General features: G+C 35.0%; 1 protein-coding gene across 1 annotated transcript in view; it reads left to right on the top strand.

Moving 5' to 3' along the window:
• The window catches only part of EFL1 (elongation factor like GTPase 1), an 82,141-nt gene that overhangs the window by 2,976 nt on the left and 60,901 nt on the right, over window positions 1–18,264 (top strand). Inside the window, exons 5-12 of the mRNA XM_075506163.1 lie at window positions 277–410; window positions 1,042–1,179; window positions 2,041–2,255; window positions 6,671–6,794; window positions 7,674–7,750; window positions 7,888–8,024; window positions 8,851–8,973; window positions 11,625–11,724. Of these exons, the coding sequence (XP_075362278.1) occupies window positions 277–410; window positions 1,042–1,179; window positions 2,041–2,255; window positions 6,671–6,794; window positions 7,674–7,750; window positions 7,888–8,024; window positions 8,851–8,973; window positions 11,625–11,724 (1,048 nt within the window). The remainder of the gene's footprint in view (window positions 1–276; window positions 411–1,041; window positions 1,180–2,040; window positions 2,256–6,670; window positions 6,795–7,673; window positions 7,751–7,887; window positions 8,025–8,850; window positions 8,974–11,624; window positions 11,725–18,264) is intronic.

Genomic DNA, 18,264 nt, shown 5'->3' on the forward strand with positions numbered 1-18,264 from the left:
TTGGCTGGTGTGTTTTTCTTTTTAATTTTCTGAAGGTAGTTGGGCATTGAAAGATGAAGATTGGCATTAAGAGTGAAATTAAAACCAATTAGGCATGAGCCACTAGATGTTATGCTGCAGACAGTCTTCCTGTCCTATTGGAGTTTTTCTTAAGCATAATGGTTACTGCAGATTTAGTCCTTAGAAATTAATAATAGCTTAAGCAGTATAACTGGGTGGCTGAAAGAAATATTTTTGAAAACTGTTCTGAAATATTAATTTATTGTTTGATCCTAGGTGATCAGGAGTATCTGATTAATTTAATAGACTCCCCAGGGCACGTGGATTTTTCTTCAGAAGTATCTACTGCTGTCCGACTCTGTGATGGTTGCATCATAGTGGTGGATGCTGTTGAAGGAGTCTGTCCACAGGTGAAATAAAGTATATTAAATAGAGAAAGAGGGTAGGGAAGACAGAGTAAGCAAAGTCTTGAGTGTATTATTTAGAAATAAAAGATGAGCTGGTTTAAGAAGTTTTGTAAAGTTTTTAATAAATGACAATGTGCTTGAGGTATGAAAGAGGGTAGTTAGTTTCATAGTTGTGCTGAAAAACTGAGCAACGCTGGTGAGTGGGTGTAGTACTGTAGGGTTGAAACAGCGAGTATACAAGTTTTCAGGTAAGGGAATATTTGTGTAGAGAAGAATTAAATGTCTTAAGGGAAAAAATTTTAATATCTTTACATGTGTTTTTAGGGTATTGAAAGTGAAAAAACATGCAAAGTAACATTGAGATTGCTTTTCTTTCATGGCTTACTTTTATAAAGAGGGGTTTTTTTGTTGTTGTGGGCATTTTTGCCATGAAATTCTGCCATTCTGCAGAATTCTGTAATAACTAACACTGTGTACTATAGGAGTCAAATTTCTGGTTTGAATGTCAACCTGTCCTTTATTATATGTTTAATTACATTTTAGAATTATATTGTCATTTACTTTAACATTCCATCTCTTTTGTGGTATCAAGCTTTCTGTAATGGAATTTTTTTAACTATTTCCTTCTTAATAGACTCAAGCAGTTCTACGGCAAGCATGGCTGGAAAATATACGTCCAGTATTGGTGATTAATAAAATCGATCGCTTGATTGTGGAGCTCAAGCTCACCCCTCAGGAAGCATACTTGCATCTTAAGAATATCTTAGAACAGGTATTCATGCTATAGTGCCATGTTCACACAGCAGATTTTGTTGAGGTTCTTCTCTACCTCCTTTTCTCCATTCTTGAATTGGGAGAGACTGTAATTTTCACTGCCTTATATAGCTGGAATAAATTTAGAGCAGCAGTACCAGTTTCTTCTTACTTTGCGGGATTAAACACTGTAACATCTAGTCTAATTTTTAACATTGAGATACATTTTATTTCTAGTTTGTTTTGAGGTTCATTCAGAATGCCTGTGATAGAGAAGAGAGTATTAAATGCCTCTTGACAGGTCATCAGGAAGAGTCTTCATTTTTAGAACTAATATGCTGAATGTTTTGTTCTTCCTGTTAAATTGCTTAAGCGTCTTTGGATTTATGCAGGGATAAAGGATATGGATTATGGATTTATGCAGGGATAAAGTTAATTCATCTTTTAAGTTGTAAGTTAGGTTGCCTTCAAACTTTTTTTTCCCGCCCCAGAGCTTACTTTTAAGCACTTATGTACCTGGTTTCCCTTTGCCCTCCTTTGTTTGTTGGCAGTATCAAGTTCCTATTTCACCATGCCTTGTTCTGAGAAACAAAGTGTATTACACATGATACTCTATTCAATCCTGATGTGGCTGACTGACTTGGAAAGTACACGGTGTTTGAGTCAAAATGTTAGTCTCATCAAACTCCTGTTGTCTTCAGATGTGCAGGATTAGATACACAAGGTCTGTGTTTTAAATTGCAAAATGAATCACAGGCATGCTATCTTGTTAAAAAAAAATGTTTTTTTATATTTTGGAAGGTGGGGGAATTGCATTTTAATTGCAAGGGTTGTGAAAGAGTGAACGAATCTTAGGGTGTTTTTACATATCCTTCTGTAGATCAATGCAGTCACTGGAGCACTCTTTACCTCTAAAGTCTTAGAAGAAAGAGCTGAGAAAGAAACAGAAAGTGAAAATATTTCAGACACTGCATCAGGAGATCAAATTTATGACTGGAGTGCTGGATTGGAAGATACTGATGATTCACATCTATATTTTTCACCAGACCATGGAAACGTGGTGTTTGCCAGTGCAATTGATGGCTGGGGTTTTGGGTAAGTCTGGGATTTAGTTACTGTCTTTTTTTTTTTTTTTTGTATTACTGCTATTATTTTTTACTAGCTATACTATTATTTTTTATTTAAGTTAATCTTAAAGTATTTTCAGTTGCTTCATATTTCTAAAGATGTTTTTATATTTTTCTGTGATATGCAACTGTATATAATCAGTTCTTATATACTGTTAACACCGAACAGCTGAAAATACCACCAGCTTTGTCATCTGTGGGACAGGGACCCCTGTTCTACTTACACAGCAGCTGCTGAGTCCACTATGGTGCCCAGCCTGGCCTGGTAAACTTAGTATTTTATTAATTGATGACATTTGATAGACTGTAATAGACTAGGCCAAAAACTGTGGCAGTACAGGAGCTCTTTCACAAGTAGATTGGACTTTCCAGCTACAGGGACAGTGACATTCATAACAAACATAAGGCAGGCAACTGGCATCAGGGCAGTAGTTTCAGCTGGCTGGTTCGGTCCAGTACAGTTCTAAGTCACAGCATTATTGTGATCTATTTTTTCTGCACCTGACTTTGGCTTGCCCTTGAAATTATGCACTTGTTCTCAAGTGTTTGTGCTCATCAGTCTTAATCTATCTTTTTTCTGTTCTTCATACAGGTGCGTTTCTTATTTCTTGTTACCTGATGTCTTTCTGTTTCAGCAGTTGCTAAAGAGCCTTGCAGAGATGTTTAAGTAAACATAACAATTTGGGGATAGAACAATTTCAGAAAATTTTCTGGATTACTGTATTTGAGTTTGTGATCAGTTCTGTTTTTGAGTCCTATTCTTAGTAGTTAGTTTCACAGGGCAGCAGGCTAGTGTAAAGATTACACATGTTCTGATTGCTTGGCCACAAGGTGGAGTCGTTGTCTTCATCATGAAAATACAATTAAAAGTATACACTCAGTAATGCAGTGCATGTCTTTTAATATTGCAAAACCTTTAAAAAAAATCAGCTCCAGGATTTTTAAGTCAAAGTCAAGCTCTTAAATAAGGTTCCATGCATAGTTTGTAGTCTAACACAAATATTTCTTATCACTGCAGAGGAAATGGAAAATAAAATAGGTTATTTTAGTTTAATTAGTTGCCATGAATAATGATAATTTATAAAAAGAAAAATCAGAGTGTAAGTGGTGTAAAGGAAATGGAAAACAAATCTTCAAATTCTGATATGTTGGAATATTCTTTAGTCTGAACGAGATCTTTTCATAGAGGATGTGTGTGAGGGGAGACCTTTTCATTTCTGAAGGCTAGAGGGGGTTTCCTGATACCTTTGGTGATCTGCACGTTAATACACATCTTATCTGACGTCCTCCATTCCCATACGGTGCCCACAGTCACTCTTCTGTTTTATGGTGTGCAGGGAAACAGTATTTTGATTTCTGTAGGCTTTAGCTTCCCTGACTTGTAACTTTTCCTTGAAATTCCATGGAAAAAATGGATTATGGTAGTAAACTGTTGTTATACAGAGTATTTGGGATGCAACTGTTACAAACTTGTTCAAGTTCAGAGTCGGAATATGAATGTTTTCTTTAGCAGATGTTGAAATGATTTAGAGCTGTCTGCTATTTTTGTCCTGTATGGAAAAAGATTGGGCAATTTGCAGCTTACTTTTGTTTTGGATACTGACAAAGCCTATGGAAGGGAATAAATGAAAACAAAAAGCTAAGTTCTTGTTTTGGGAAGTCCAAAGGTGGCCTAGGTTTAGTATTGGTATTCTAAGTATGCTGTCAAGGAATGCTAAACATTAAGAAAAATGTTTCTTAAAGAAAGTGATACAGTGGAGTACTTTTTTACAATACATAGAATTATAAGCTCAAAAGCAATTTAGAAGCTATTTATTTAGTTCAAGCTACTTGATATTTGCAAGTAAATCATCAACTATTAAGATTCGATTACAGAACTACATTCTGATATAAGCCTGTGGTCATAAACACTGTATGATCACCTTTGTAAATGAGAAAGCAAGCATGTTGTTCTTAAATGGTAGGTGAATATAATGGGGTTTTTTGGTAAAAGTGAGAATTCAGATAGTTATCTTCCTTTCATGATTTCTTTTCCTCTGATAATTTCTCTGCAGATAGAATTAAATTCCATACAAATGTGGCAGAAAATTGATTTGTTTCTCCAGCTCAGAATTTTAGCAAAAAAGACTTCAATTTGAACTGTTTGACACAGGAGTTTACTGATGTACTTCCAGGTTATGTATCTCTTTTGTAATAACATCAGTGTATATATAGAGAGGTGGAGAAGAAAATTTCTCTAAAACAGTGCTTAGGGCTTGAGAGTCTCTAATTTGTTGTTTTCAGAGATAATACCTTGTGTTAATTTTCTTTTTTTTTAATTATTTTTTCCCCAAAGCTTTTAGCACTTGCTATGTGTTAGTTAGTAACTGGTATTTCTGCAGAGTGGAATGTGTGATAGATGATTAATGGTATATGCTAGGATAAGGGGAAGTGGAATGATAACTGGGCAAGCTTTAGTTGTTTCTTTGTATTTGCTATGTACCTGCCACTTGAAATGTTTGTCAGGTGGCTTGAACCTTACTTCCAGAGTTTCTGTAAGGCTCAAATCTAAATACTGATTGTAATTTAGCTTCAAATGGGGCTAAAAAGCTTCAAAAGCTTCTGTTTATTCTTTGCCAATACTATGCTGATACCAGATGAACTTAAAAAACTTAAAATGCTTTTTATTGAATATGAGACTAAAAACCACGTTTGCTAAGATTCCCCAAATTTTGATTCCCTTCTGCTTTATGTATTGATACTTTTTAAAGATTATATTAATTGAACTATTGATGTACAAGATTGTATATGAGCCAAAAACATTTATGCATCTAACTTAGGCAAGGGGTATTAGTATTCAGCTGCTGGGTCTGGATCAGACTGTTTATACTTTATACAGTAGACTAATTTGTGTTAATCTATTCTCTATCCCACAAAATGTGCCTACAGCTCGGACAAATAACACGACTCCTATCTGCTATGTTTCTTGTTTGTACCTGTCCTAATTCTCCATTTTTCCCTCACATATTGAAAATTTTTTAATGTATTTGTTGAAGCTGAACAAAGATTGTTGGCTTTCTGATACTACTTTGTTTCTTATAGATGAACTAGTGGGCCTTGGTTCTGATGAATCATATAATGGGGGGGAAAGGAACGTTTTCCTTTATTAGTTTCAAGAGGTACTTCTGGACTGCCAGCAGTACGATCTGGTGAAATATGATCAGGGGAACATTTTCTTAATTGAGGCAAACCTTGACTGCTGTTACACAGTTGTGGGTTCTGTTCCTAAAGGTATTACGACTTGTCATGGCAGAAAAAATTAAGCCATTAGGCAGTGCCAGCCTCATCCAGTGCAATTAGTACATATGCTTTTCTCATAATCCTCAAGTGTTGAAAGAATGCCATAAATATGTATGCAGGAGCTGCTGGCACAAGAATCTTGAAGGTTCTCCCCCTGTTGAGAGTTTGGGGTAGTTTCTGGAAAAAAAAAATCTCCTTTTTGGACATTGTTCAGAACCTATAGCTTATGTCTTGCTGACATGGGCAGGTCTTTTTTTAGGTGTGTAGAAATTTGAGAATTCTGGATTTCAAAGAACAGATTATCAAATCTAATTGTTCTGTAAATAGGATTGTTCTGGTTGTAAATGTGTATTTTTGTTTCTGTGTGCACAAGGAGCAAATATGTGGAAATTTTTTCTATTACTGCTCACTAAACATTTTCAGTAAGGAAACCATAGAATGTTCAGGACATCCTCTTTAGGTCATAAGCAGCCTGCTTTTATTAACTCATGGGGACCACTGAACAACACAATTGGCTTTATAACACAATTTTGGCATTACAGTTTTTGTATTATTTTCTGGGTTTTACTCATTATTAAAGCAATGATTCAAACAACAGGAAGTGCCCTAAGTAGTTAATTTAAAAAATAATTACCACCATCTGATGGCTCAAGTGTGGCTCAAAAGAGTACTTGATTTTTAACTTGTACCGTTCTGTCACAGGCCATAATTAAATGTGTTGTGGGATGTCTTTCATAGAATAAATTTGAGAGTCACCACATAAATATTTAGAACTTTTGTATTATGCTTTTGAGTTTTTACCGGGGGGGGGGGGGTTTAGTACACAAATATTTATTTCGAATAAATGAGTTCAGCCTTGAAGCTGACTTGAAACAAAACAAAACCATACAAATACCGATTACATTTTTGAGCTGTTAAGACTGAATATTTTTGCATCTGTAAATGTTAACCAATGTTAGCTAAAGTGAAGACAATTGGAAAAATGGGAGTAAAACAAAGATTTGAGATTTGTATGTGATTTTCATGTAAGCTGCCCGTTGCTTAGGCTGATAAGCACATGTAAACAGCATTACAGTTATTAAGATGCATTTTGTTTCCTTTCAGCATTGAGCATTTTGCCAAACTGTACAGCCAAAAGATCGGAATCAAGCCTGCAGTACTTCTGAAGACTTTATGGGGAGATTATTATCTAAATACAAAAGCAAAGAAGATAATGAAAGGTGATCAGGTAGGTAGGTTGTCAGAAATATTACCTGGTTTTTATCGTTTTGGATTTTTTTTATTCTATTCCTCATAGTGTATTCTGAAAATTGACCTCAGTACCTTTTCACTCAACATCAGTGAAAGTATAAAGTCACTAGGATAGCCTTGCATCAGCCCTTGGAGAAGAGAACGTTCTAAAATTGACCATTCAAAAGCTGCATGGAGGAAGTCTCATCTAACTGCTCACAGTTGCTCTTCAATGTCTCTGTTTACAAAATAAGGGACGTTCCAGCTTCAAGGATTCAGCATAGAGTGAAACACACAAGATGAATGGAAGACTAATAATGTAGAAACCAGAGTAGTGAGTAGATCTCTGTCTTGCTTGACAAGTCCTTCAACAGCTAAGGATTTAGGATATTGGTATTTAGCTTAGGATTTAGGATTTAGTGAGATCCCATTGAATGCTATACCGAAACCTTGGCCTGAAAACTATGCTTCTCTTGCATTAAGCATTTCCAGCACTAACAGTTAAGAGGAGAGAAGGGACTTTCCCTATTTTCATTTAATGGTGATTTTTTTGTGTTTTCATAGGTGGGGATTAATAGTTAGAAAAAGGGTGATAACCAGGCTCAAGATAGACATGTTCTGTATTTATCAGGCTCTTTTTCTGAAATTCAAATCCTTGTCCTTCACTTTCAAGTTTCATGTTTATTTTGTGCCTTGTACCATTCTTATAAGACAGACTGTGGAAGTAGTGATCTTGTATCGAAAAAGGCAACTGTCTTGATTTGGAATTAAGGTTTTACATGCTCCTTATGAAAATGGTCAGTTAAAAGTGCAGTCTTAAGCCTATTGTAAAAGTGAGGAATTGCTGGTAATTAGCTGTATGTTTATGTTCTGCCAGTCAAAAGGAAAGAAACCTTTGTTCGTGCAGTTGGTGCTGGACAACATATGGAGTCTGTATGAAGCTGTTATGAAAAGGTGAGATCTATAAAGTTTTCATGGAATCTCTTTCCATCTGCTGTGGTGATTTTTGAAATACTCAAACAAGAAATGTTGTAGATGCTTATTATGTATTGCTACTGTGGTTTTTATTCTATTTATTATTTTCCTTACAGAGACAAAGAAAAAATTGAAAAGATAGTCACCTCTTTGGGATTGAAAATTGGTGCACGGGAGTCACGGCACGCAGACCCTAAAGTTCATCTTAATGCCATTTGTAGCCAGTGGCTACCAATATCTGATGCAGTCCTCTGTATCCTTAAGGAAGATAGGACTTTTTGTTATATTGGCAGTTCTCAGACTTCAAAGAGTGCTCACGTATTTCAATGTGTGCTTTGGTATGATTTGTTCTCTTTTTTTCACGTCTGTGCCTATGCTAGCTGGACCTGTTTTCTCACTTGTAATATTAAGTTACATATATACAATTAGTCTTACATTTCTACCAACTTTGTGCTTTTGCACGCATCCTTTTCTTAGGAAAATAAGTTATGAAACTGGAGATAGTTTAACAATACACTTTAATTATGTAGTTTTATATACAAATTTTAGTGGTTTTCCTGAAGGATAAGCCAATCTCCTTTTTATAATAGTATCTTAGCTCTTCTGTCCATGAGCTTCTATAAGTATTTGGTGTTATGTTTTAGGCATACGCATTCTTAATCCAAGATCAGCCTTTGCTGTTTGTCTGCTGTGTAGACTGTCTTCTCATAGTTTATAATATAATATACATTATATTATAGTAGGTATGTGCAAATTATTGATGTATAAATACTCATTAGTTCTAAAATCTTGCCCCAGTTGTGCTATTCTTAGTTTCGCAGTTGCACATAGGGTAAGCCACCCCTACTCAACTATCCATTCTGCGCTTGGATAAATGCCAGAAATTGTTGCTGGCTTGAGAGGGAGCTGTATGCACTGTAGCAGACAGAGCTGGATTTTAGCTATCTGTTGTTGCTGGCAGTTAGTGCATGAGCATGATTTAAAGAAACAAACATTAAAAGCATTTGTCTTCCTTTTATTTGCATTCAGTAAGGAAATAGATAAATATATAAATATGTATCCTTAGCAATGTGTTTTAGCCATGGTGTGTAACAAACTTCCCAGTCCTCTTGACATGACTGCAGAGAGAGTGGAAAAGCTGATGTGTGTTGGAGCTAGAACATTTGATTCTTTGCCACCAGAAACTCAGGAACTGAAAAGTGGTGAGTGGGTGTTGTCCCATTAACGTGAAGGTTGTTTCTATCTTGGTGGTTTTGTTTGTCTTTGGATCATGGATCAATGTAGTAATCTCTGCTTAGATGTTTAATTATTTTACTTGTAGTAGCTTTGTTGATGTTTGTCAGTGACATGTCATGGTATTGTGTCTTCTTTTTATGGCCATACATTTTTCTTCAATCCTTTATATTCATGGGTTTTGGACAACTTAAACTGCAGGTGATGTAAAGTCTAAGACTCAGAAACTGGGGATTTTGGAAGGATGTGAGGTTAATATTTGTTTTTAGTTCTAAACAGTAGAAGTTATCATGTAATTGAGAACTGAATATTTTACCAACTTCTGTATTAAAAACATTAATTTTTAGCCAGTAGGGGTTTGAATTTGGATTTCATTTTTACAAGTATATTGATTAACTAGGCCCAGCTTTTGGTAATTTAAAATAAAAAACATTTTTTGTTGAATTTATTGCTAAGTAGTTTGTGTTCTGAAAAGAAGTTAGTAAGATGTAACTTAGCTGTTACTATAAACATTATCATTAAGAATTTCTTCAACACTTCCATAGCTCAAGGTATAACTTTATTTCTTAATTATTTCATAATATTCCAGAATGGTACAAGATTAGCAAATAAAAACAATAGCCAAAAGACTTCCAGGGCCACAAACATATTTTGTTACCCAGAGTGTTAAATGAAGATATGAAATCCTGATATTTTGACGTTGGTTTAAGTTTTGCCATCGACTTTATTGAGATCACAATTTCATGTCTGGTTCTGGCAGAGTTTCCAGCTTTAGCTAAGAGTTCCTCCTCAAGAAGGGTTTAGTAGTATGTTCAAATGCTGTTGTGTTGAACATTGGGATGTCTATATGCAAAAGTAAGCAAGAGGAAGTTTGATAATCACCAAGTCCTGTACTATAAAATTGTAATAGGGGCTGGAAAGACTATGTTCAATGATTTAACTTTGCTATAGGCAGTAAAAGAACTGTATATAGGCAGTAATGAAAATAAAGTTGGTGTGCAGGATGCAGGAGAGCTCATAAGATGCTCATATTCCTTTTTCTATCTTTGAATTGTTTATAAACATAGCCTCTGTGTTCATGTATGTCCTTCATGATAATTGTTATGCCTTGGAAAGGAGAATTTCTACTGAGTTCTTTTCCTGAAAGACGGATGAGAACTGCTGAAGCTGAATTAAGTAGTTAGCAGAATTGAAAATCAAAGTTGAAACTGATGAGGTGGATGTAATGCTCAGTGGTGAGCAAAGCTCATATTTCTACACGTATGTGTGGTAATCTCCTCTGTGGGGTAGGAAGTTCTATATAAAATCAAGTGATGTTTTTCCCCCAGATTTGGTAGTCTGAAAAAGAATGTTCCCAAATGATCTTTTCAGATGGGTTTGTAGTAGACAAGTAGGCCTTATATGTATGATTTTGTTGTTCTGTAAACATTCTTTCTAACTGAACAGAATATAACAGAATACCATTTTGTTGTAAGGTAGTAAATGTTCTCTGATATTTCAAGAGGTAGTTTAGTAAAAATTACAAGATTCCATGCTTAAGCTAGTAACAGTTAAAAACATTTCTTCACTTAGTATGTGTAGTGAAAGGTGTTTACAGAACAATGTTTTGAAAAGAGCTTCAAGAAATCTAAAGGGATGGGATATCAAATGCCCATTTAAGATGAGATGTGAATGTCAAGTTGACAGGCTGTTAGGAATTGTTTCCCAGGGGTGAGGCAACTGATTTTTTCATCCTTTACTGAACATTTACAAGCATTGTATTCTGCAAACAGTATTCAATACTGTATCAGTATAAGTTAATTAGAAGAAATTTGCCTCTGTAAACTCAGTTCTTACTGCTCTTGGTTATGAAATAATAGCGTACTTCACATTTAGTGAATATCTTGCTAATTTTTAGTAGTAGTCTTGTACTTTGTTTGCTTAAGCACTTTACAATATAGTCTTTCCATACATCAAATAAAAGGGAGAAGTGTAGGAGAAGACAATTTATTTTCTACGTTATTGGAAGTTTTCAATGGTATTGTGTCTTTTTTTGGATTTGATAATGTGTTCCAAGTTGGATGAAAAAAATAGTTTATGGGAATTTCCTAAGTTGAATGAGTTTTGTGTGGATCTTTCATCCTTTGAGGAATACCCATTCTTGCAGTTAAGTTGTTAGAATTTTGTGAAGACATGAGCGTCTGGACATTTGCAGGACTTCCTCCTTTAGTCTGAAAGGAGGGAGAATACTTCGAGGTGCTGTGTACATAGCTCAGTCTTAATGCTAAGCTGCTCTCTTTTTTTCACTCTAATCTAAACCAGCCTATGAACTCAACTTTAAATACGTTGGGTATTTCAAAACAATATATTTACTTGGATTATATGTAGAGTTATGAAGAGTTCTATTTTTACAGTTTTGCTCATTTTATTTTATTGTGAAACAGACTTCAAGATATGGGCAGTGCTATGAAATGATTAGGTTAGAGTAATTTTCTACTTTTCCTGTTAATTTGTCTTTAGCATATTATCCATTGAAATAGGAAATACGCAGTAATTCCTATAAAATTCATGGAAAGCCATAGTTTTGTCCATGCTCTTGGGGAAAAAATTGTGCAAATAACTTCCTTTTATGTTTCTTCAGCTTTTATGAAATGCAGTAGTGAAGGAACAGCCCCGGTTATTGTCTTTGTTTCCAAAATGTTTGCTGTTGATGCAAAGGCATTACCGCACAATAAACCAAGGTAAGAAAATGTAACATTTAACTTCCTGATCTACATTAGATACTTTTAGGAAAAAAAAATTATGTTGCAAGAATGGATAAATTGTTTTAGACCTGAGAAAATAATTCACGAATTCTTGAGATGCAATAAAATCTGTTCAGCAAGTAGAGATTTTCTGAATGAGTTCAAGAGATGATTTTATCATATGAGTTTTAGAAGATTTAGCAAATTTGTTGAGGAGTAAAAACCACATTTGTTGAAGAATAGTACTTTTGTCCAAATATATCATCCTAATGCATACATTGTATGCTGTTTCAGGATGTTTGGTTGAAAATATGATTGAGTTGTAATGCTTTCTTAGTTTTTCAGTAAGGTTGTGTTGGCATGATCATAACAGCTTGCATTTGTACAAAGAAACGCTTCCCATCAAATCTGGCATAATAGCTAAGCGACCATCCAGACCATTGCAAGTGCAAAATAAAATGGGTTAAAGTAGTCTAAACCTTGACTAACTTCTTGCAGTGAAGTGAAAGGCATTAATGCACTTCAAAAGATTTTCTTCTGGGAGGTTTGGAAGATTTTTTGTCACAGCTATTTATTGTTTAATGACCATCTTATTTTCTTTGATGAGTGGATCCTTCTTGATTTCATTTCCCTGACATCCTTAAGTGGACTACTTTTAGCTGAAGCCATCTGCTTTTTTACAGAAGAAATGTACTTTTCTGTTGAGTTTATAAGAATGGAGTTCGTCTTAACCTTTCATCCCTCTAAGCCTCTGGAGCATTTTCAGTAGTCAACTTTCATATTAACTGGCCATTTTATGTTTTTCTGGGATTGTCACTGTACAGTGAAGTAATACAGAAAATATTAATCTTTCTACTAAATTAGACTGATTTTGACTGTTAAATCTTTGTGCAAAAAATGGTACTGTTGCTGTAGTAGTATTTGAAAGCTTTACTACTATCTTAGGTTTCTCACACACTTCCTAGATTTACTTCAGTTTTATCTTACCACGCTTATCTGTGAATCTTACACCAAAAATCTTTCTTGCACTGTTTGAATTCAGGGAAAAGGTGCATTGTACTTATGGGTTGACCAGACACTAGGTGGTGCAGTTTTGCTTTGAGTTCTGTCTTTAAATGTGTCTGAAACAAGAGTTCTTGCTCAGGTACTGGTGTAGCACAGCATTGCCATTCCTGCTTTGTCTGCTTTCCTGGATATATACTGTACTCACCAGAGAGGACTACACTTTCTGTCTGTTCTATAACTGATAATGAGCTGTTCTTTTATTTATTGGGAGGGTCGAGATTCTTTGACGTGATGAGGATGTAACATAGAGGCAAAGGTGGCATTTACATACACCAGACACAGAAAGTCTTGGACGTATTTTCAAGATTTTAGTCAAAATTTAAAAAAAGGAGAAGCTACCTACTGCAAGTCCTGGTTTTTTTTTTTTTGGTTTTTTTTTGTTTTTTTTCATTCTGTGTCATTTGCTTATGAGCACTCTGCCTTATGGATAAACTCTCCTTCCATGTCTCCTCTGATATTCATCTTACATTTTTCTTGGTGGGTTTTTTTCTGTTCTCCTTAGTTATCCCCCTTCAGGAAGAGAGCTGTTTTACATGTGTGGTTATATGCCATGTGTTAACTTTTATTCTTTTAAAAGAGAGAAAAAGTTCCCCAAACGGACAAAAGAATATTTTCAAGAAATTTGCCATGTATTGCAGTTCATAATATGTGTATGACCAGCTCAATTTTTTTTTTTTTTGGGCGAATGGTGCATTCAGTACAGAAGCTTATGCATTGTGACTTGTTGGTTGTATTTTCTCCCTAGATAAAAAAACGTGCTGCTCTCAATTTTCTTGGTTTTCAGAACACAAATATGATTGCATTTTTGCACTCTGATACGTATTGTGTAACAAATCTGTAATTCTGATCATCAATCTGGTTTGAAAAACCTCAAGATGTTTACTGAGTTGAGTAGAGGATTGCAGTTGACTGATAGTCCAAGTAATGTAGAGCTGGTCCAAAAATCCAAACAAAATTTAGATAAATTAGGCTTTCTGCAGGAGAGGGAGGACTGTCCTGGAATTCTTTCTGGGAGACTTGAGGCATATTAGTGATGACTGTAGACAGTATGTCCTTTCTCCCTGTTTATTCAGTATCTCATAAATTGTAGTGTCTTGCTCTGTAGTTTAAGTGAAAGGTATTTCTTGCTGGCTTTAATATTAAATTATTCAATTAGTTACTAATTGGCTAGTATTAAAATGAAATCACATGACTTTTTCTTTGAGATAACCAGTCGTTATCAGTACCATGTAATTTTGCTGATTAGGTAGTATTAACAATTTTGTTTTGAAGTGACAGTTGGATTCCATTTTTTGAAAAACAGTAATACAGCTAAACGTGTATTTCGCAATATTTTAATTGTTAAGATTCTACAGGTAAGCAGTTCTTGAAGAAATCAGAAAAGGAGGTTAATTTTAAAGAGAAGGAAAGCCATCTCCGTGAAACAAAATATAAGTGTTTTAAAAACACAGTATTGTGTAAATGTGGTTCCTAAGCACATATTTTGAATTATTTTGGCCACTGTGTACTATTTACAGTTACGCAGTGAAGATTGTGCTTAACAGAATTGCGTGATGGCTGTGTGGAGTGTGTGAGATCCAATAATTAAACTGGCATTCCATGAGGATGCTCCATAAGAATGCCTGAACATAGGGAGGAACAAAGAATACGTACACTATGTCAATTAACAGTGGTTTCATGTTTACGTATTTAAGAACATTAATACATGTTCTGTGTTCCATTTGCATGTTAATTTTGAGGACCCATGTTCTTGTGTATTCTGATGTTTGACTGCTGGACCTGTCTGCTAGGTTACTTGCATCCTTTGAGGTGGGTAGGGGAGGGAGTATTTTTAAGCATGTTAAAGCATGTAAAAAAATTTTAGATTTTTCTCTAGATTTTTTTTTTCTTTGGCAAGACTTACACTCTTCTACTTCCAGAGGGAAAAAAAGTAGATCTATGCTGCTGTCTTTCTTTCGTTTTGTAAGGTAGTATTGGGTAATGTTACCTTTTTGTAAATTTCTTAGAAGCTGCAAATTGACTTTGCAGTTTTTATAGTTTGCCTTATTTCTGCCATCTGCTTGTAATACTTTTTAAGCATAGGTTGGGAAAAGCAAAAAGCTATTCTAAGTCCAGGGAGTACAGTAAATGATAACGAAGGTTGGATTTTTAATTAAAACAACCTCCTTTGAGACTGCTGTTGGCAACTAATATCTCCTAGAAGGTGACTTGAAAAATTAATGGTTTCTGTACTAAAACTGCTATGTTTTTGCTTTTACTGTTTAAATAACAAAGTTTGTCAGCTGTTACAACACTATAATACATGGGAAAATAATTTGTAGTCAGGTTACAACAGGTTGGCAGCTTATATTTATCTTTCCTTGGAAAGATTGGAAATTTGACTTTTATATGGTACCAGTATGTCCCTGAGTTTTTATCGGGTTTTCTAAAGAAATGAGAAATGTGGAAATACATTTTGTCTTCCAGTTTCTTCTGTCTGAACTTCTGAAATTATTTGTTAATTCCAACCAAATCCGACAAAGGTGTGAATTTTCTGAAAATTGGTGGTTGGGCAGAGTAGACAAACAAATTAGGACCCCTGTTAAGAGAGCGTGGTGTGATCTCCTTCGCTTTTGATATTAAAATATCTAAACCCCAAACCAGTAGGAAATAGGGCCATATTGGCTTCTTCTAGAGCTATTTGCTTTATGTAATGAGGCCATGGTTATTTGATCATGCCTGTGGTTATTTATTCTTAAGTATTTCTATGTGCAGAATTAGGTGTTCATTCTCCATATGCTGTTTCTTTCTCTTCTTTCTGCTAGTGTTTTACATTGAACTGCAGTCTAAAACAGAATGGTTGAGTGTAGGTGTATAAATAAAGGCAGCGCTTGACATTTAGGTACAGAGTATAAATGTTCCAGTTTACTCTTCCTGAGATTCACAATTCTGTCTTTATCTAAGCCAGTGTAAAAGAGAAATATTTAGTAATTAGTTATGATTGCTTTCAAGTCGTTTTAGCTGTTGCTATGTGTATTTAATATAAAATACTGAGAAAATGTAAATTGGATATCAGATGTTTGTTATGATGAAATCCTCTACTAACTTTGTAGAGCTTTATGTATAAATGTCACAGTGATGTGATGCAATGTCAGCAATAGGAGGCAAACCATTTATTACTTCACGTCCATTGTTCTTACAATCCTGCTCAATAATGTAAAAAAATAGAGTACACTAAGAAATTCCATTTCTACTTTTCATTGGTAATAAAGAAAAGTCTATTGACCAAATAACCTGATGTTCTAAAATTATATTTCATGACTGCACTAGCAGATATAAAACCTATAATATCCTTACTATTTTCCTCCAGATAATATGAAAAGTACTTCTTTCTCCTCAGTCAGCTTGAAATCAGGATTTTTTTTTTTCTTAGGTGTCACCATGGAATAGGCACTTTCCCATACAATCCTGCATGAAATTATGATGATAATTGTTTCTTTGTTTTGTGGTACAGCTTGTTTGCACGTCTTAAACCAACAGATTGTAGTGTACTTCATCAGTTTCCTTTCTAATGTTTCCTAAAAAACTGTATTGGAAAAAATGTAGATCCTGTGATTTTTGCCCAGCCTTCAGCTAAAAAGACATTACATTGTCTTGATCAAAAGACGAGAACATTTATAAGGTTCCAAGCTCTGTAAGAAATTACTATCTTCTTACAAGTAAATTCATTTTTATGTTTAAAGGCAATATGACTTTCAGTGACTTCAGCACGGTCTGAACTCATCATCTTCTGTTTACATTAATAGTTTGTTCTAAATTGTAGTTAGTGCATTAGAAATGAATATGGCATGAGTCGTCTGAACAGCCTGTCAGATTTTCAGGTTAACATCTGAAGATGGCACCCAGTTATATAATTAATAGAGTAACTCTCGTGGTTTAGCCCCAGTTGGCAACCAAGCACCACACAGCTGCTTGCTCACCCTTCCCTGCCCCCCTCCCCCCCGGGGACAGGGGAGAGAATTTGAAGAGCAAAAGTAAGAAAACTCATGGGTTGAGATAAGAGCAGTTTAATAATTGAAATAAAATAAAATAATAATGATAATAAATTGTAATGAAAAGGAAAACAACGAGAGAGGAACAAAACCCAAGAAAAAAAATCAAGTGATGCAACCATTCACCACCTCCTGACTGACACCCAGCCAGTCCCTGAGCAGCAGTCGCTGTCCCCTGGCCAGCTCCCTCCATTTTATATACTGAGCATGGCATCATATGGTATGGAACAGCCCTTTGGCCAGTTTGGCTGTGTCCCCTCCCAGCTTCTTGTGCACCTGGCAGAGCATGGGAAGCTGAAAAGTCTTTGAGTAATGTAAACATTACTTAGCAACAAATAAAACATCAGTGTGTTATCAACATTATTCTCATACTAAACCCAAAGCACAGCACTATACCAGCTACTGGAAAGAAAATTAACTCTGTCCCAGCCGAAACCAGGACAGTAATACATGCTTTTCAAAAATTAAAAACCCTACTTATGGTTATTGTGAAATAAATGTCATTGTAACAGTGTACGTTTAAATGTAGCTAAGACCTTTGGAACTGATCTAAGAGAGGAATATGTAGTAATGGATGAAATTTGAATCTCTGGACATAATTTAGTTTGTGTAATTGTAAGCCTAAGAGAGAAGAGCTCGTAACATTCTGGAAGAGTTTTGCTTCAAGTTTCTTCTTTCTTTATTGCACATTTAGTATGTGAGATAAATCAAAGGTCAGTATATCAGTCAAGAGTGTTTTTCAACGGAGTGTATTGACAGCTTGATATTGATATCTTAGTTTCATTACATATCTCAGAATGAGTGATAATTGCTATATAATATAATACGCGTTATTGAGTATTCCCCTTTGCAGGAGGCCTGTAGGATTGTTGTATGAAATTTTATGTAAATTCTGATTTGGATAATTTTCAGTTGTTCATTTTGTGTATACACTGTTAATTGCCTAGTGTTTTCAGTTGCAATAGAAAAGATAGGAAATAACCTTAGTAGGTGTACATTAGTTTGTGAATGGAAATAGTTCCATAGACATTAAGCAGTTTAAACCAGAAATTAATGAACTTCAGAAGGATTAGGAAGACCACTGGACATACTCTGCACTGAATTGTAGCAAAAAAGCTGCACTTGAGAGAGCTGTCCTTAGGGATGCTGTTGTCAGAAGTCTTTGAGTGCCAGATGGTGAGCAGAACAGCAGCCAACGATTTAACTAGAACTTAATTCTGAAGAGCAGAGTCATGAAGAGTAATCCAGAAGATTCTCTATAAATTACTTGGATTTAAAGATGTTAACAGAAATTACCCCTTAATTTCATGAAGTCAAGCACATGTCCATGGGCTCATGGAATTTAAACTGATAAAAACTGTATGGAGAGAAAGTATTTTCAGCCACATTGTATTTGAGAAAGTATTCTCAAAAACATTGTTCATGGTATGGGAGATGCATC

The sequence above is a fragment of the Mycteria americana genome, chromosome 6 (genome assembly GCF_035582795.1).
Source record: "Mycteria americana isolate JAX WOST 10 ecotype Jacksonville Zoo and Gardens chromosome 6, USCA_MyAme_1.0, whole genome shotgun sequence".
NCBI classification, from domain to species: Eukaryota; Metazoa; Chordata; class Aves; order Ciconiiformes; family Ciconiidae; genus Mycteria; species Mycteria americana.